This window comes from Haemaphysalis longicornis, unplaced genomic scaffold (assembly GCF_048455015.1).
Source record: "Haemaphysalis longicornis isolate Haplotype H1 unplaced genomic scaffold, Haemaphysalis longicornis Haplotype H1 scaffold_3, whole genome shotgun sequence".
NCBI lineage: Eukaryota > Metazoa > Arthropoda > Arachnida > Ixodida > Ixodidae > Haemaphysalis > Haemaphysalis longicornis.
The window spans coordinates 103,983,898-104,004,107 of NW_027526335.1; the positions used below are offsets into that span (position 1 = coordinate 103,983,898).

The 20,210-nt window shown below is 50.2% G+C and overlaps 1 protein-coding gene across 13 annotated transcripts in view; it reads right to left on the reverse strand.

Moving 5' to 3' along the window:
- LOC144174974 (ETS homologous factor-like) overlaps positions 1-20,210 on the reverse strand; it is a 405,488-nt gene that overhangs the window by 34,580 nt on the left and 350,698 nt on the right. The window contains exon 1 of one of the 13 annotated variants that reach the window (XM_077703975.1): positions 1,533-1,677. The exons of the other annotated variants lie outside the window; for them this stretch is intronic. Coding sequence (XP_077560101.1) covers positions 1,533-1,669 — 137 coding nt within the window. The 5' untranslated portion in view covers positions 1,670-1,677. Of the gene's footprint in view, positions 1-1,532; positions 1,678-20,210 lie in introns of those variants that run through there. 13 annotated transcript variants of the gene reach the window in all.

Here is a 20,210-nt window from a genome sequence, read left to right on the forward strand (position 1 = left end):
GCAGGCTAGCAAAAAAAAAAAAAAAAAAGGAAATCCCATAACTACTCCCCCAAAGAAGAAGTCAGAAAAGAAAGAAGAGGCCTACGAAAGATTAGAGGGACAGGGGCACAGTTGCGGGGCGCGAAATTCGCAGCGCAAAGTGTGGCGTGAGCCTGAGAATTACAGAAACCGTGACGCCGAGGAAGCGAAGAAAGGAGACAAGAGGACGGATACGGCATCCGTGCACGAACTTCATGCGTCGGGCGAACGCCGTGCAGTCCTCGGCCTCGCGCGCACGCGCTGCTCAGGCAATGGCCACGGGTCATAGCATGCCAGCGCCGTATCTTTGTTTCTCGCGCACAGCGCACGCCGCCGGAATTGGCGGCGGCGGCGGCGGCGGCAAAAGCGTCACGCGAGACGGATATACTGTGGCGGCGGCAAAGAGTTAAACAAGGCGCGGAACTTCTGGGGATTATGGCAGGTCTGAGTTTCAGGCGTCTGCCTACTGGCAAATGTGGCTCTGCAATTGAGCCGGGCCCAGCAACCACGGTTCTTGAGGACATAATATGGCGACCTCTCACCGGGCTATTTGTTACCAGGATCCGGGAAGCTGAAAAACGACTATATGATAACTGGTATATACGAGATTCCGGTTATGCCTTGCGGTTAACCCTAAGCCTCGCCTGAAATCCCACGACACGATCGTACGAGAGAACGCGGCATGTCTAATTATATACGAGCGGACTCGCCGTGAGAGAGGGGTGGACATTTGTCACGACGCCGCGACACAAACGGACATTTAAATTGGCTTCGCGGCTCGCTTAATTACTTGTTTTTGGACCGCAAAACCCGCCAACCCGTATATGCGCGGACGTGTAAGGAAGGCCGGAAACACTACAAGTGTCCGCCGCTCACACGAGGCCGACACCGGGTGACGGTTAATCCGGAGGCCAAGGGCTGGGCCCTTCCAAACACAATGGGGCGTCACACTATTCGCGTGCACAAAACGACGACGCTCGCGACCGGAGAAAGTGAACTGATAACCGCAACACATTCGTCTTTTATTTTTTTAATCTCTCCGCCGCTAATTTTCGCATTGCGCGCTATGATTAAAAACGTTACGAGGAGAAGGAGGTGTCCACGAAGCGGGCGACTCGACAACAAGGATTCATTTGCTTTTGTTCTCGGAAAGCACTTCAAGACAATGCGCCCCATATCAGTGCGTGTATCTTGTTCAGCTCGAAGTTCCGTTTTGCCAGAGTGAGAAATTGAAACAAAGTGCTCCGTTTCTCGCCAGTCAAGGGGCTGTGCAGCACTAGTAATAGAGAGAGAATGCCTGTGCGACCACGTATCCAACACTATACCGCCTGTTCTCTGCGTACACCACCTCGACTCGCCCAGTGCACCGAGCAAAGCGGCAGGACGCATTAACGCCTAACGAAAACTGCACTGCCAAGAGTCACGTGTGACTCGCATACATACCCACAAACCTTCTCGTTGGCGAGAAGCCGAGAATGGCACCGAGTTAGACGAGCGATTTGTTTTGTACGTACCCTGTATCGTATCTGTGTCCATAGAACCGTGCCAGCACGAGAAGATGTTCGATGCATCCAACCGCACAGACAATAGCAATAGGAGATCCGTGCCTATTGCAACGCCATGGCACGGCCATCCGGGCGAGTCCACCCATCCCGGAATGCATCCGCTTTGCTTGGATAAGTGTTATCTTTTTCTAAAAAGGCCTACTCATTTGCGCAGCAGCCACCACTTATGTCTCTGAACCCCCACCTATCAAACTTGGTATCAAGCGCGCCAACATAAAGTGGAACAATACGAGGAAGTTTGGAGCTGGCCAACAACCTCACCGGCGATGAAATACGGACGCTTTTTTTCTATTTAAACCTTTATCTCACGGAATCAAAGAAAAGGTTTTTGTTAACGGCAAGTACAATATGCAAGACCGATTACATCCGCAGTACGAGGTTATAGGTGGTGTTCGGTGAAATCACGGGAAAAAATTATGGCGATTGGTGTACCTGCGGGCGATCATGCGTATCTGCGATGTCTCGACAGTCCCACACTGCCAAGTCTCCCAGCTTTTTCATTGTACGTGTCCATCAGGCCTTAAAGCGCATTCGCGGCTACATTGGAGACGCCCGGACAGATAATTGCTCCCCGTTTTGCGTTCTTTAAGTCCCAAAGAGAAGACGAAATCTCCTTCGTCCTCGCAGTGCTCTGAATTCTAACACGTTGTCTCCTCTCCCAAAACATATCAAAATGGAGAAAGCGGGAAGGGGATAGGCGCAGCTTGCAGAAGGGCGACTTCGCAACGAAATTTGCAACCGCTTCTCGGGGTTTCTGGCGTCATGCTAACAATGCTAACAATGTTGAGAGAAGCGACAATCAGCTCCAAGGCCTCATTCATTGCAACATGTATCCGGCAGACCGCCCGAAGAAACTCGTGAATCGACGAAGCAAAACACAGGTCTACGCAGTTCATGTCGCAAACAGCAGAGGATGGTAATAAGGACCAGCTTCTCGTTCGCAACGCCCGGATATGAAATTTAAGGCACGTAAGAACTGCCCCTGGATTACCCCTGAAATTCGCTGCAGCGGACGCTAAGACCCGGGAGGCGTCGCAGCCCAGAGACAATGGAAGGTGGTTGCCGCGACAAGCGAGCATTCTCTCTCAAGTGTCACCTTCATGTACACGGCACAAAGTCGGACAGGCAGCGAAGGCTTCGCCACCCGGCCACCGCGACAAGAGGAGACCGCGTTCTACAGCAGAAGGGAGATCAGACTCAGGGTCGACCCCCGCAGCGACTCGACACGGAGCTTCATTAGAACACCTTGATCCCATTTCCCGCCAAAACGCCGCGGACCCACACCTGCTTTTTTGGCGCGAAATGGGTCACCAGAAAACAATGCGACGTGTGGTGGTAGTGGCGGCGACGATTAAAAATGCCCCTCCACCTCCCACTGTCCTTCCCCCTCTCTCGTCCCCCTCTTGGGCCACCCTACACTTGTCTTTTCTGCCCTTTGCCGCTGGTGTCGCCTGAGAAGCAGACGACGCCGCGTGTGCAGACGACGGAAGGGAAAAGAAATAAAAGAGGCAAGCTGCAGACGACCACGTAGAATTTTCGTCTGCTAGATAGATGGCCGCCGCTTTCTCCGTGCATGACGCCAGGGACGCGGCGGCCACACGAAAGGTCGCATTTCTCTTCTCGATTGTCTTTCCGGGACACGGTCGTCGCCGGTGTCGCAACGCAACACGGCGCGGGAAATAAAAAGCGGGATCAACGTGGCAACCGCGACCTTCCCGTTGTGGTTTTGCGCGCCTATATATCGTGGTACCACGCGAAGGTTGCGACTACGTTACCATGTACAAAATGGAAGGCTTAGCCTCGAATCGCGCATGCGCACCTTTGCCGCGACGTGATTAAACTGGCGAAGCGTAAATCTGAGAGCGGACATTTACAAGATGGCGCGATAGTTTAGACGGGCAGAAAAAACAAAACAAAATGTGCGCCTGAGGTGGACGAACCGTAGAGCGCGCGGAAATATCGGTTGTACTATAAGACAAACCATCACATCATCATCATCATCATCATCATCGTCGTCAGGGGAGACTACTATTGCTGCGATGCGCGTTGAGAGGCGGCGGTGTAAATCACGCTTCGCTCAAAAACTGAAGTCAAACAAGCATTTGAAGGCACTTCGTAGGATAATCCACCATGCTTTAGAACGACTCGTAAACACACAGCGGTTATTGGGGAGTCGGGTCTGTACGACGAGCCGCCCAAACAGTTTTATCAAGGCGCATTTAATGCCGCGCATGCAACTTTGCGGGGCCAGAGGGCGCCAGTTCTAATAACTATCTAGCACAAAATTTTCTTTTGTGAACGAATGCCGAACTCTCAGTCTTACGCTTCCCTTTTAATACAAAAGAGGCGAAGGGCACACAAAGAAATGATATTCTAACTGTGGTTATAACAAGCCCGAAAGTCCACCTGATAACGTACGCCGGCGCTGTTAAACTGGATGCAGTATTCCCGACTGTTGTCGCAAGTATACGCGACAAGAGGAAATGTTGGCACTACGCAAACGAAAACGGGAATTACATATTATCGGCGCTTCACAGAAGTTACTCGGTCGGCTCGCCACAGATAAGTCTGGAGTGGTACATCAAAGGAAATCTAATAATGGCCGTCTGGGTGCAATACTCGCGAACAGTGGACTCGCGTGACCGTCCCGGATAAGTGCCAAGCACGCTTCGCTCTTATCGAGCCATTCGTGGGAGTCAGCGTGCTGGAGCACCGGTCAAGTCAGGGTTATCTCATGGCGTTCAACGCGAGGCTCACGGCTTCGTCAGACGATAGCGGTACACCGAACGAAACGGGAACAAAAACGAAGAAATAGATTACGAGGGATGTCCGCGAAAGTTGGCCGGGGATTAGAATTTGACGTATCCTAGCTCACACCATTACATCGCGTTCAATCATCGTCGTCGTTTGACGGAGGGGTGCATGATTCTTTTTTGTTATGATAATGCAAGTCGGTTTGGTATGCCAGTAAGAATTAATGACCCTCGGCCGCATCCGCACAGCGTCTCTTTTATTCAGCAAAGCCGACGTAATGGTTCCCACCACGTAGGTCTCCATTACAAAACGACGTACCTTTTGAGAGCGCGAACAGAAATCAGTAAGCCTACTCAGCATTAAGAAAACACCGCGTGTTCACAGATTGGCCGAAACTGACCGCGAACCCCACCCCTTTCTTGCAGTGTGCCAAATACGCTGTGCTACGGCACTCTTCAAGCCCGAACATCCGCCATCCCACTCCCACGGGCTGTGAAAAACAATGTCTCTCGCGGATAACGCGAGCCGATACGCGCACGTTTAGCTTAGATCTCGGTAAAAGTGCCCAGTGGCGACAAGCGAAGATAAATAGGCGTGATTCGAAACGGCGGCAGGGCAAGTGGGTGTGGCGCAGCTGACCGATAGAGTGGGCGAGCACTGTCGGACAGGGGGACGGGCCCAGACCGCACCTTGCCCGCGGCTATACCAGCCTACCTACCTAGAGAGTGCGGTACGGAACCATAAGGCTACCCGACAACACCAAGGACGAAGAAGGCGCCACAGTGTTAAGGCGCTCCGGTTTTCCGTCGGGTGTACGTAGGGACGCCGGTATTTGCTGCGGTGCATATATATATATATATATATATATATATATATATATATATATATATATATATATATATATATATATATATATATATATATATATATATATATATATATATTAGGGCTCTACTGTAAGAAGTTTCTTTTTTAGTGCATTGGAAAACAACCGAAGCAACGCAAGGTGTGTACTGCTCACGTGTAATATTAATTATATCATATTGTTGTTGTTGTTGTTGTTGTTGTTCTACACAAGGATCGACTCGAGCTACAGCAAAATAATATTTTTTTTTTCCAAAAAAACTACTCAACAACGTGGAACTAGGCTTTGTCGTGAAAAAACAGACCGTCGTGTTTTTTATTCTCAAAACATGCTCCCCGAAGTCCCTGATATCACGTGGAAGAGATGTCTGTCAGAGTCTACGTCCACGTCGACGCCAACACTTCGGTAAACCGAGACAAAAGAAGATCCACTCCGTTTGACTTAGCAAACGTTTAGGCCAACAACACCAACCACTCAGTGATAAAACAAATATCGATGTCGCATTTGTTTTTCTATCTGTATACGCGCGCCTTCGTCTTCCTGCACCGCTGAATACTGCGCCCTCCGCGGCGGTTGACCGCGTGCGGGCACACTATACACACGCAGGGCGCCTGAGGTTAATCTCATTTTCGTCGCTGCCTTTTCCCTCTCACTGGACTTCCTCGTTCCCCCGTCCTGAGCTCTTTAATTCGTTTCCTGTCTCCGACTGGATAAAGCGGCGAGGCGGTGGATTAAAAAAAAAAAAAAACAGACAGCGGACAACTCTCTAAAAAAAGACAACAAAAAGAAACGCCCCCAAACATCCCTCCTTTTTCGTCTTTTTTTTTTTTTTCCAGCCTTGGAGAGCACGCGGAGATTTGCATAGCCCGGTACACGCTCGGTTACGACGCGACAAGCCCAGTGCGCCTGCAAGCTGGCTTTGCAGTGGTGATTTGCGCTGCGGCAAAGCATTCGCGCCCCTTCACGACCTACTCGGTTGCGATTTTCGGACTCTATAGACTGCCGTCGCCTGTTGAATACAGCCTTGGAGTACGCTTCCATCATTCGCTAGTTAATTACTGTGCGTGAGTACGCGCACCAGTGGTACGTTGTTTTGTAGAATATTTCTAAGCGGAGCTCGGGTACTCTGAGCCACTGGTGTTGTAAGGAGCTTACAAGTGGAACAAAAAAAAATGGCGCAGCTTGCAGTAGTGGTGCAAGGCTGGAGAAACAGCACAGCTGGCGGCCCCTCTTCTTTCGTCGGAGACTCGGCTGTTGCACCTCGCATGGATTTCCGAACTTGCCGCTGAAAGGTCTCCATGACTGGCAGGCACCGATCGTTTTGTCCGCACCCTTTCACATATCTTCCGAAGTGGACCGCGCTAGCACGCGCAAGAACACGCGACAACCGGCTTCGGGAACTCGGCGTCTGTGCTCCCAACTTCAGGCGCGAACACACGTGAACTGGCGAGGAGAACAGCACACGAGAGATCACGCCACGAACGCTGGGCAGGGTGTTCTCGAAGGTCGAGCTGGCCGACGCCGGGCGCTCATCACGAGGCACGCGTTCACTTGCGCTCGGTATTCTTTCCTTGTATTTTTTTTCTTGCAACACTGGATGGAGGAACTAAAAGCTTAAACAGCTCTGCGTTGAAAAAACGCGTTCATAGGGTACGGTGTTCCCTACACCGTGGTCTAAATGCTGTGTAATTTAATAATCCAAAGCACGACCCTTTGAACGGGGTTTTCCTCCTTTGCCGTTGCGGCAGTTCGCTCAGCTTCCTTGGCATTACATTTGCTTGGCTAACGGTAACGATAAGAGTACGTCGTATCAGGGTGTTGCTTTTCTCCCTCGGCCCTGAAAAAGTGTCCTAAGCACGCATTTGAAACGCGCACACAACCAGCAGAAAAAATGAAGAGTGAGCGGCAAAGTTCAAACCTGAAAGGGCGAATTTCAAGATTCAGGTTCGCGGATCGATGCACGGACTAAGGTGCCATGATCGCGCATCGTTACCTCTGAGCAATGCCATTAACGGACGTTTACTCAAGCAAATTCTTAAATTCTTCTCTCGCACAGAGTTTGATCTCACGCTAGCACATAGACCTTAATAACACTTCCGTCGGATCCTACCCAGCGCGTTTCGGCTCCATTGCCAAGATTCCAAATCCGCGCTTTTATTTCGTCACCGAAGCACGGATCCCGCACGTTCTAAAGGAAGCCGCGGCGGCAAGCTTCTCACTAAAGAAACGAAATTTAAAATACCGCGACGCATCGACCCTTCTACATGTTTCCCAATCTGTGTTCTTCGCTAGACTAGTTTGTAGGGCGGCAGCAAAGGCGGGTTCATGCAGTGCAATCCTGCACGCACAAACGGCGCCCACCGACCTTACATACATAGGCCACCGACCGGATTTCTTATCTCAAGCAGTAGCTCGAGACGAGCCAAGCCGGGTCCTATGATGGTGCCGCTCGGGGTCAAAGGAGCAGAGAGACTGGATGGATTGCGGCTAGCCCAAAGAAGTAAGGAGTGCAGAAAACCGCTCATCGTGGCAAAGGTCAAGCCGCGAAGACGGCTTAGAAAGAGCAACGCCATGTAAAAACGCCAAGTGCTGCAACACCGTACCGTTGCTGAAAAAGAAGGACGATAACAAATTGAGAAACCACGTTCGGTCTAGGCAGAGGCATGTGGGCCATAACCATCGCCATCAGACGCAGAATGTATGTGGGAAAAGAAAAACGCAGAACAAGTGTAATTAATTTAAGACAGAGAAGTGTGAATGACCTATACGCGAAGCATGCGAACGTTGCAAAAAGAGAGTCGACGCGAAGCTTTAATAAGCGGTACATTGGATTACCATTTCAAGAAAGGATGACTGGGCTTGTGGATGGGAGAACTGGGACTGCATTAGGTGGCGAATCCAAAGGAATGAGGCTGCGAAAACGAGGGAGCGGGGCGGAGGGTTATCGTGCGGTTCATACGCGGCGCGCTACGATTTAAGGGCCATTACCGATCTCAACCCGCATCGGCCGCACGCGCCACAACTCTGGCGCCGGAGGGGGAAGATGTAAATAGAGCAGGCGTGGCCGTCGGAAGCCAAACAGGGTGCGCACGATGCTTGCGATAGGTCAACATGAGCCGCAACGGTTATCTTGGACTACCAGTTTCGAAAGAAAAAGATAAAAATAGCACGGAAGGCAAATCAATTGACAAGCCGAGAGAGAAAAAACAAGAAAAGATGTAGTGCACCTATGGTTGGGCCACCATTTGGGGTAGGAACGGTTCCCGTTCGGTTGGCAGTTCGTGCCCTCTGCCCTGCAGCGACCATTTATTACAACGTCGGAAAACATTGAGGGCAGGTATGAAAGGTGGGGGGGGGGGGGGGGGGTGCGGCAGTAAAACGGTATCTCCCGTTGAAGTGCCAGGCCTTCTTCGTACGCAGCCCGGTGCGTACGGTTCCTTTGCGCAGGGATTCGACGGTGTCACTCGCATATGAAGAGGGGTCGAACCGGTCCACACGCCTTTGAGGGAGGTGGGAGGGTCACATTCTCTGTGGGATCTGTTCAAATAAACGCCGGCGGGACGCCGAGCAAGTGGCTGGTCCTACAGAGCGCTCTTCTGTCGGTGTATCAAGTTTGTTTCAGCTTGTGCCGGAGTGGAGCCCTATCGGTAGGCGTCATCTCTTTCTCGCTATGCGGGCTTTGTACACCCCCCCCCCCCCCCCAGAATCCCCCTTCGCACGTGTATAAAATGAGCTCCCTACGTGAGCGTTTGCAGCGTGTGCGTGCAGCCGGTCTCAAGGCTGTGGCCGGAATATTGAGAAGAACGCCACGGGAGCTGCGACCAAAAAATATGGCACGTAATACGCGCTCATCCGTTTGCTGACCTCGCACCCGGATTGTGGCCTTCCGAAGCAATAAAAATGGCTACCACCTCAGACGTGTGCGTATACATATATATATATATATATATATATATATATATATATATATATATATATATATATATATATATATATATATATATATATATATATATATATATATATATATATATATATATATAGTTAAGAGAAAAGGTTCCTGGCTATGAGGTTAGCTGTACGATAGAGAAGTCAAACTGAAAAGCATAACAACATTTATTCTAACGTTTCGACCGGGGACCGGTCTTTGTCCTCTAATATCTATATACAGGGTGTCCCAGCTATCATGCACCAAGATTTAAAAAAAGAGTAAAGGCGTAACTCGAAGAAAACCTAGTGCATAATGTTTGCAGTACTGTGAAGAAGCGGAGAGTAATTTTTTCGTTAATGAGACTTAATTAACTAATTGTAATTAATTATCTAACTCGAGAAATACTGTCCTAATCACTAAAGTGTCAATGAGGAACTTGTAGGTAACCACGAGGGGCATCTAACTGCGGTATTTTCAGCGATGAACTAATTGCGTACTCATTTATTCTGACTGATAAAGGAAACCCGCGAAATATGAAAAATACCACGTGACGGCGCCTCCGCGCGCACCGTAAAGCAACGCCCTCAAACAGGCTGCCTCTGAGTTAGCCAGAATGAAATAGACAAAAGAAACAAAGAAGAAATCGCAACCGAGTTTGTTCCTTATCTGCACACGCGTCCCGCGAATCTTGCTGCTGCTGCTCCTTCCATGCATGCTATTATCAAGGTGATGCGCTGTCTCTTCGGGCGGGTAACACGCGAAGCAGTTGCTTTCAATCAGCTTTGTTTGGGGACGCTGCTTTACAATGCGCGCGTAAGCGTCGTCACGTGGTATTTTTCATATTTCGCGGGTTTCCTTTATCAGTCAGAATAAATGAGTACGCAATTAGTTCGTCGCTGAAAATAGCGCAGTTAGGTGCCCCTCGTGGTTACCTACAAGTTCCTCATTGACACTTTAGTGATTAGGACAGTATTTATCGAGTTAGATAATTAATTACAATTAATTAATTAAGTCTCATTAACGAAAAAATTACTCTCCGCTTCTTCCCAGTACTGCAAACATTATGCACTAGGTTTTCTTCGAGTTACGCCATTTCTCTTTTTTTAAATCTTGGTGCATGATAGCTGGGACACCCTGTATAACCAGAATATTTTCAACTGAAAATAAGTAGGCTGTTGATAGTGAGTACTAGAAGTCGCATCGTATCCACCGTCTGCGTAATATCTGGCACTAAAACCGCAGTTCTACAGCACATATAGACGAAGGCGTGAACTTGTGACTGAGATGGTGAAATGCGGTGCATGTTAAAGGTCCCTAAGTGTTCAAAATTAATCCAGAGCCCTCCACTACAGCGCGTATAACAGCCCAGGTATAGGATCGGCGCGTTAAACCCTCTAATTTGAATTTTTTTCGGTTGGCGGTTAACAAATGCATAATAATTTTCTTACGTTAGGTGCAGTTAGGTTATGGTTATATGTACTTACCACCTTGCCTTATACCTAGTCCACTAACGGTCTCGTTATAAAACGAAGATCGGGATCAAACTAAAATGATGTCGCGCCTAAAAACAAGAAGGATGGGCTCATGCCGTACGAGTAAGGATGAGGCGGTACCGCCCATATATAACGTCTCATCGTTATGCGGAACGCGTGTGAGCCTGCGTACAATTAGTATGAAATATCGGTAGAATAATAATCGCAGACGTGAATACCGATGACTCAACGGCGAAAGCAGTCTGCCCTTCGGCGCATCCTTGAAAACAGGTCAAAGAACTCGGTCGGCGAACAACCTCGAAAATTCCGATACAAACGTATGCAAGACACGACAGGAAAAGGACCTTCAGTGCGGGTTGTCATTTTTGTTCTTTCTGTTTTCTTTTTTTTCTTTGGCTACAGCTGATACATTAAAGAACCGTTTTACGAGGATCCTTGTCCAAGAGACCATAGACGATTAATAATTAGGCTGGCGACTTCTGTCCGAATTCAAGCACGCAGGCGACGACGACCGGACATTTTGGTTGTCTCTATAGTTGCGGCACGAATCGCGCATACAAATATCTTAGAAAGATGTTTCGTTCACTAAGGAATGGCATGCAATGAAATACTCTTGAAAATAAAAGAGCGAGGTGAAATTTTGGGGTAACTCATCGCTGGCATATATACGCTTTGTTTCAGTTTCCGTTAAAGCTTTCTCTCTTTAGAGCCATAGAAGGTGTCACAGCCATAGCAGAGGATCAGGGACTACAGGGGTAGCCGCGCACTGAGCTAGCTAACTTGTCGTACTGGACAGACACCCTCAGCTAGTGGCGACGTAAGCGTACAACTAGCTAAAGCCTCAAATACTTTTTGCATTTGCAGCCTACCAGGTATTTTGCCCTAATCATGCGTGCGTGCTTAAAGCCATCGCGTTAACGCGTGCAAGGGTACTTCACTGTAAGCCGATCGTTAATGATGGAAAGCCAACGTCACGAAGGAGGATGGGATGGTAGTAGTGGCGGCAACATGCATGCTTGTTTCATAGAAGGTATGAAGACGCTATGTTACGCTTTGGCTAATTTTGGTGTCTAGCTAACCTACACCCTTCCCCTACCCTGGAGCAGTGCGACTGAGCTGACCAGCCCGGAACCAGCCCGCCAGAAGGCCTCGATTTCTCAAGCCATCGAGTCGCCCGGTCAAGATGCATCATGGACTAGGGTTCCTTCAGCGCCAGCCTCTTTTATTTTCCTTTTGCTCCAATAAACGCTTAATACAACTAAGCAAAATGGTGTAGGTAGTTAAGGGAAGTTGTGGAAACCGGATGTCGTAAGGAAGTTTCGCAGAGCGCGTAAGAAGACGCTTTCTTCGTTTCGATTAGGAAGACTTAGGTAAAGCCAATGAAACCGAAAGGAAGTTTTAGAGCGGTGTTTTAACGCAATAACTTAGTGTTCTTGCTTGTAAACGTAACGCTTCCACAACGGATAGATCCCTCGGGGGATCGGCCAGAGAGCTTAAGGGAAATCAAACGAAGTCCTCTAAGGGCGCTTTCTCAGGAAGGTGCGTCTCAGCGTGTTCAATTATTGGCCCAAACGAGATGGTTTGTAACATTCTGTTATCGCCAAAATTTACATCTCGTGTTCAGCACCAAGGACTTGCCGTTTTTATTTAAACTCAATGTAAAAACTTTGTTGTAACAAAATCGCTTAGCTTAAATTCCGGCTTCATCCTAGACTATCCGCGTTATAAACAGTAAACACGCGTTTCAGCATTCATTCGCTCTGTAACCTTGACTGGCAGACTTTATACACCACAGAAACAATTTTATTGGTGATGCGCGTAGCACTCCCAGGCTAAAAAAGCAATTACAGACGCCTAACAGTGACACGTCGGACAGTCGAACCTGAAGCACTGCTTCAATGACTATAAGTGCCTCATATGTGCCAAAAAGAACAAGCGAGACCTGTATAATTCCATCAACGTAGACAACAGACATCTGCACGCCTCGTGTATGAGAAAGAAGAAACACGGCGATGTGTAGAGGCTAGTGAAGAGCTTTTATCCCTCAGAAACGGAGCATACTTCTGGCACGCCAACCCCGCATAGCTCTTCCTTAATTGAAAGCTCAGCGGCGTACGAGCGTCCAAGCGTAAAAACAACCAACAAAGACAAGCCAGGCCTTCTTCGCGGCTAACGGGATGTAACAACTGCTCCTCATCCCTTACAGCGAGCCAACGCCCTTCGGTTGAGTCTCCATCACGGCGGCGAGAGGTATCCCTTCTTACCATCTTGCACCTCACCTCCGAGATGCGGATGCGCGCAGGAATGCGCGGACGCATACTGGAGCAAACGTTCTGGTGCTGAGTGCGTCGTGCGATCAGAAAACAACGGTTTGTGAGAGAAAAAAGTAGCAGAACGCAGTGGAACGCGCACAGAAAAAGAAGAAAAGAAAGAAGGGTGAGAAGAAAGGGGCGAACGAACGCCACTGGAACAGCAGAGGCGGCAGTACTGGGGCTTGCGGCATGCCCTTGGCCGTAGCCTTGGAAGCGGGTCAAAGAACTGGCCGCGAAGAAGAACGCACGCACGCTCGTGAGAGGGGAAAGAGGGGGAAGAGTGTTGTACTCGACCGCTACGCGAGCCACGCGGCGGCTGTCCCTTCCCCGCACGGCAGAGAAGAAACCAGGTCGCAGCCGCCGCGCGGTGCAGCAACACTCAGGGGCGAGTGAGCTGCGAATTGGGTGACGCGGCGGCGGCGCGCGGACTTCCACGGCGCGGGCCCCGTTCATTCATTATTCATGGGGCGGCGGCAGCAGCGAACGGGATTCGGCGCGCGGGTAACTCCGCCGCGGCTCGCGCAGGGGGCGCTGGCACACCGCTCGACGCTGCAGCCCTCGAGTCTGAACGACAGTGACTCTTGAGGGCTGAGACCGGTTGCGATTACTGCGGGCACGCGTCCCAGCACCCAAAAGGAAGAACTCGTCGCTAACCTTTGCAAATTCCACTCAGTCTTACAAAGGCTCTTTGCGCATCGTTTTACTGCCAAGATACAAGATTGCGATCAACTTTCGCTTTCTTTCGTCTTTCGCTTTCTTTCTATTCCTAAGCCGGTTTAAAAGCCACATACTTTTAACGCACTACAGGCGAGACAAGAACAATTGAGTAGATGTAATACAAAAATCGTGGATATCCACGCTTTTTTTAGAAAAAGTGCACGCATGCCGATATTAATTTTGAATATATCATATTATGGAAATGCAACAATTATATACTACGAAGTGACTTCCAGCCTGAAGTTTAGCATGCATCTGCAGCCGTGACACGATCCGTTCTACGAGCACTGATCTTCAATGAAAGAGCTAAGCAGGGCAAGTCACGATCACTAAATAAAAAAAGTAATTCAGCGTAAATTGTCGGGCAATACAGCGTTTCAAAAGGCAGAGCACTTGAAGCCACCAGCGATCCCTGGTTTCCACATTGCATATTCGTATCTCTATATAAATACCCGCTTTGTACCTGCATTCCCGGTTAATTCATTTTCAAGGCAGTTCTGTTACTCTTTTCCTCTCGCTACTGTTCGATTTTTATAAACGCTATCCGAAAACAATCACCGTGGGTCACAACGCGTTGCAGCGGTACATCCTCGCCCGAGGTACGCACGGCAATAACCGCATCAAAGCTCCCGGCCAGCATCCGCGGATGTGTGCGCCGCGTCAACGAGCCATACGACGACCCGGTTCAAGGGTGGCGCGTGTGACATGATCCCGGAAGGGCGAGAAGGAGGAGGAGGAGGACGCAACAGGGGTGTCGCCTCCCCGACGCGCGGATAGACGACTCAATCGCGCCGACGCCGCCGCCACGCTGTCAACCCCCAACGGCGTTGCGCGCGCTTGACGGCGCCGCACGACGCCGGCATGCAGCAGCACCCTTCCTCCTCAGGCCGACCTCCGGGAGGAGACGGGACCGCTGCTCCAGCATCGGCGTGGCCGGTATGCAAAGCGAACGGGGCACGAAAGAACGTTGACTCGCGGGATGGAGACAAGCCGACGCCTACCGTGACGACGCCACTTCGTGCCCTTGAGTCTTTTTAAACTTCGTCTGTGATCTCTTTTTTTTTTCTTTTTTTTGTGGAGTAAACTGGCGGTGATGAAGATAGCAAGTACCGCCTATCCTCTGGCATTGTAATGTTTATGGAATGAAGGGGGGGGGGGGGGGGAAGACATGGAGGAGGCTTGAATTGTCATCCACTGAGGACCAGAGGGCGACCAGAACGTGGAAGTTGTTCCCTCAGAATTAAAAAAGAAATCTCACCGCGGGCTGCATTCAACCGAAATCAATAAACGCAAGGAGCAAGAAGAAGCTTGAACGCCCGTTCTGACGGCTTGTTTTGAAACAAGACACATTCTGTTCGATCTCATTGTCCGATGCATCCCAGAAAACCAGAGATATCTTTACGGTAAAAGTCGTTGAAAAAAAAAAGGACGTCTGTAATGAAGAAGGTGGGGTGAATGAAGTCTTTTGGTCATCGGTGATTCTACGTTCTCCACAAACTGCTCACTGCGCGTGAGGGGCTCAGCCTCCTCTGTCACCGTGGACCGAGTGGACGTAGACACGATCCGTCCACAATCCGAGCCCACCGTTCCCAACAAGTCACCTCTGGAAGATTCCAGGCGCACCAAACTTTCTTCCCCACTGGTTCTGCTTCGCGGGGACCGAAAGCGTTGACGGTGCATTGCGAGGGTCTGCTTTCAAGCAGCGCGTGGTTATCGCGAGCGGCTACTACACGCGTCGGGAGGGCTTGTGTACACAACAAAGGGGTAGCGCTATGATGGCCACCCGACACGGCGGAGGCGGCTTCAGGCGAGCGAGTCGCTGAAGAAAGTGAGCGCTCGCGCTGCCACGTATACACGCACAGGGGCGTCCTTTGTGTCACCGATGCCGGTCTCGCTTCGTCGCCGGCCGCGCAGCGGGGGCTACGCTTTGTGTTCCTGCATCGTCTGCTGGCCGTCGGAGTCGTCGCCTTCGTCGTCGACGACCGCAATGCGGGAGCCCCCGCGCTTGTCGTCGAGGCGGTGAAGGAGAAACTGTTGACTCTGGGTGTACGTCGCTTCCCTTGCGCCTTTCTTTGCGACGCCTCCTGCTCCCGCACGAAACGCAAACGACGACTGCATCCTCCACGAAGCCTTCTCTCGGAGTACATAATTTCTCGGCGTGTTTCGTACGACATCCGATCGTTCCTCCGATCGTTGACCTCATCCGATCCGATCCGATCCGACCCGATCCGATCCGACCTGATCCGATACGATACGATCGTTCACCTCATCCGATCGTTCCTACGCATGCTTGATTGTTCAAGAGCCGGCTATGGCATCCTGGTACTGGGGGAATTAGATGCCACTTGTCTCGTTTGTCAAATTAAGTTCTTCACACCTTGCTTCGTATTGCTCGATCGCTCGTCAGCTGTTTGCGATTAACGAACACCCCTTTTATTTTTCGTCGAAGTACCCGCATCGGCAGTACGCACGGTTTAGTCGAACATTCAGGCTGTCGTAGACGTCTTACGCATGGCAGTTTCCAGTTTCGTGCTCTACTCTTCCTACTGCTGGCACGCTACACCTCTGCCTATTTTCGTTCGTCCATTTCTGACTCGCGCTAGCAAGTCCGACATCCGCCCCGTTATCGCCTCCAAAAACGGCCCACGCGGTCGGTGCCTGGCAAGACCACGGCCGCCCGCACACCAAGAGCGGCCCAGAAGGTAACCGAGTGCGCGATGGGTCTCCAAGAGCGGCGCGCTATTAAGCGCACCGCGGCAGTGCCTGCAGGAGGCAGTTTAAAGCGCATACGGCGTCGCGAGGCTGCGTGCGGCCTAGAGGCCAGTAATAAACGTCCACGCTCTACGGAGCGCCCGATCGTGGGACGACGACGACGGCGGCGTCATTAGTCTCGCCTGCATGGCTTACGCTTCGCTTGAGAGACACCAGCTCAACATATCCCCACCGTTGCTTTGCCTTTCTTGTTCTGGAGGTCCGTTCGCGTGCCCCGATACTCGCGCGCCTATAACGCGCCTTGCAAAGAACGTCGGAGCACTCGACGGGTATGTCCTAGACCGAGAACTGCGCCGACGGGCGGGCCTTGGGGCATATACGTTATACTGTGTTGCAATGTAGGAGCGCTACGGTGTGCCTTTTGTGGGTGTGTGTTGCTTTCGAGCACTTACATTTATGTACTTTCTCAGAATTCGAAGACATGCTTAGGCGGCTTTGATATTATTTTATGTTATTCGGGGGTGGCCCTACTACAAGAGTACGAACGCTGTCTTGTTTGATCAGGGCCTTTTTTTTTTTGCAAGGAAAACGACCAATCTGAATCGAGGCGTCTGCTATACCTGACCCTCTTATGGTTACGTATGTTTGGACGCATGCAGCCCATGTTACGAAGGGAATAAAGGTGATGGGATACAGCGAAGTCTTAAATTGACACGGAAGCCTGGACGAGAGACGTAGCTTTTGAATTCCGCATATCTCTTAAAACGTTTTATATATATAGTCTCTTTGCTGAAACGTCGGCAACAATCGTGGTTTCTACCTTGTTAGAAACTTTCTGATTGATTTGATTGATTGATTGTAAAGCTTAACGCGCCGACGCAACGCAGGCGATGAGGCTAGCAGTAGTGGAGAGCTCCGGATTAATTTTGACCACCTGGGGATCTTTAACGTGCGCCAAAATCTCGTACACACGGGCGTTTCTGCTTTTAGCCGCCATCAGAAAAGCGGCCGCCGCGGCCGGGAATTGCACCCGCGACCTTGTGCTCAGCAGCGCAACGCCTTAGCCACTGAGCCGATGTTTTCTTTTCTTGTGTATATATATATATATATATATATATATATATATATATATATATATATATATATATATATATATATATATATATATATATATAGCAGTGACGGAAGCGTGTTTCTCGTCGCCCCGTGTTTTCCTTACAACCATTTGCTTTTTTGCTTTTTGTTTTCTGAACTTGGTACCGATGTCTATGTCGTGTACACTGGTCAGCTCACAACGCGGAAGAGACGATACGCTGAACAAAGCAAATTGGAAAAATGGAACGAGGTTCCGATGATGTAGAGGTTGCCAAATTCATTTAAGAATTACCCTAGTCTAAAAAAAGCGCTCTTTTTGTTTCTTTTTTTTTATTCGGATGAGTTGGTAACAGCGCGCTTTAATTTACAAACCCAGTATATATGCCTCACACGAGGTGGTTATAGAGCTCAACGCGAGAAATTCGCCTCCCTCAACACGTCACGACAAAAAGAAAGAGACGGGGACTTCATTGCAAGACTTTTCTGCACTGCGGCGAAGTACAGCAAGAAACGAACGCACTTTTTTTTTTTTTTTTTTGGAAAAGACCACTCTCGCGAAATTCTGAAAGCCGGAGCTCGATCAGGTACGTGCACAAAGGCAAGGGATAACACGGTAGCTTAACACACACTTCAACAGGCGCTTCGCTTGGGTGAAGCCGAAAAAAGATAGCAGTTCATTTGAGCCGTCTATAATTTCGATTCCCATGTCGGCGGAGTAACGCTACATTCAAACACCGCTCTCGAAAAGCAGGCCAGTGACGTCGTGCACTGCCACCCCTTTCGTACTCCCCCATTTCCAGAGTGTAATCGGGCACGGCATTGAAACCGAAACGAAAGGGAGACCCAGAAGAAAGGCGCAGAGGCGCAGCCCCAGTACTGTGGCCCAGTTTTGCTTCGTTTCGCAGCGGTCCGGGGAATCCCATTCCTTGCTGGGCCATTGAACTGCTCCGAGCGGACCGGTCGATCTGAATGCCCTGGGAGTGGCGAAACTGATACAAAGCGCTCGAACACCTTTCGCCAGTCTACGCGCATGCATATTCGTACGAGTGCGAGAGAACGCAGGAAAGCACGCACTTCGTCTTGGCTCACTTCGCTGTTTAGCACAGCCGAAACGAATGCGTGCGCCCGCATGTACACACACACACACATACACACGTACCTGGGTAGGTACTTCGCCCGCACGCACGTACGCACGCGCGCGTACACATTCCTGCATGTACAAGCGCGTAATTATTCACAAAGTGGTTATGTATTTTTAACTCGGCCAGACAAGATTCCGGTGGGCTCGAAAGGGTGGCTGAGACGCAGTCAGGTTATCTTGTTTATGTGGCCATGTGTAGGGCCTCGGGCGGATGGAATATACCATGCACGATTGCTTCCCGTCCCTTGCTATCTCTGCTTTGCTACGAGCCAAGTCAAACGGTTCCGCAACCATTATAGACTCTCCGTTACCAGTTAGTAGCCAGGAACAACATTTATACGCCATGGGCATTAAACTTGTCGCTATATATATATATATATATATATATATATATATATATATATATATATATATATATATATATATATATATATATATATATATATATATATATATATATATATATATATATATATACAGTGAAGACGAAGCTGAGAGGCATGGAAATTCATTTATTTACTTTCACACATTATCTCCATCATCAAACCCTTCGAGAAACACTTCGTCTACTTCCTCGGCTGATCATCATCATCATCGTTCCTTATATCGGTGTTTGGAGGCGGCTGTACCGCAGAATAAAAGTCCTGCTTCACCAGTAACCCAAGGGCCTTACAGTAGCAGGCACACGAGCACGATTGCGCGAGCACACCTATAGTGTTGCGGTTCTCACGACAACGCCGGCGTTATTACCGCTACAAACGTTCTAAATACGGATCGCGCATTGAAGACACTTACACGCGCTAGTGGATGACAGCGTGCAACTTTCGCCTGCTTGAGCGCACTCCACCGAACTGACACCGTCTCCGGCTATGACTCTGGTCGTCCTCAACAGCGCCACCGCCACCGCCACCCCAGGGCTGGAGCGCGGCACCATTCTCCGGTCGTCGGCCGCCCATTTCTCTTTCTTTCTGCATTGTTTCGCAGGGGCAGCGCGTATATTTATACATATGAACGGCCGCCGCAGGAGGAGGCAATAACAATGAAAAAATAGCCAACAAGCAAAAAAGGTGGAAGAAACCCTCGGGGGCCGTTTCGAATGGGTCACCGCGCGCGCAGCGGAGGAGAGAGACCGGCGGGATGACGACGCCGGCGTGCGGGGCGCATCTTTCCCAAAAAAGCGAGCGCCGCCGACGCTGCACTCCGCTGGCCGTCGACGCCGGTCAGCGCCAGGCACGCTATATGCGTGCCTCTTCGGGGAATGGCCGCCTTCCATTACTGCTCGCTGCCGGCTGTGGTCGCTCTCCTCCGGCCTGTGCACGAGCCCCGTTGCTTCCCCGCGCAGAGGACTTCAATTATACGGCTCTGCTCACTGCCGAGCCCGGAACGGTCTGTAGATCGAATGGGAAGCACGATTGTCGGCGACCCTTCCCCCCCTCTCCTCCGTCCCTTCTTCCGACTTTCGGCAGCGCCCCGCGGTCAGCCAAAACGTTCCACTGCGGGGGCTCAGCGTGTCCTGGCATGCGTTCAGTTAGGAGCTGTATTCCAGCCAAGCACCTTGTTTTCGCTGAGGGATTCTCAAGAAATATTCTCAGGTTAATTTACGAGCC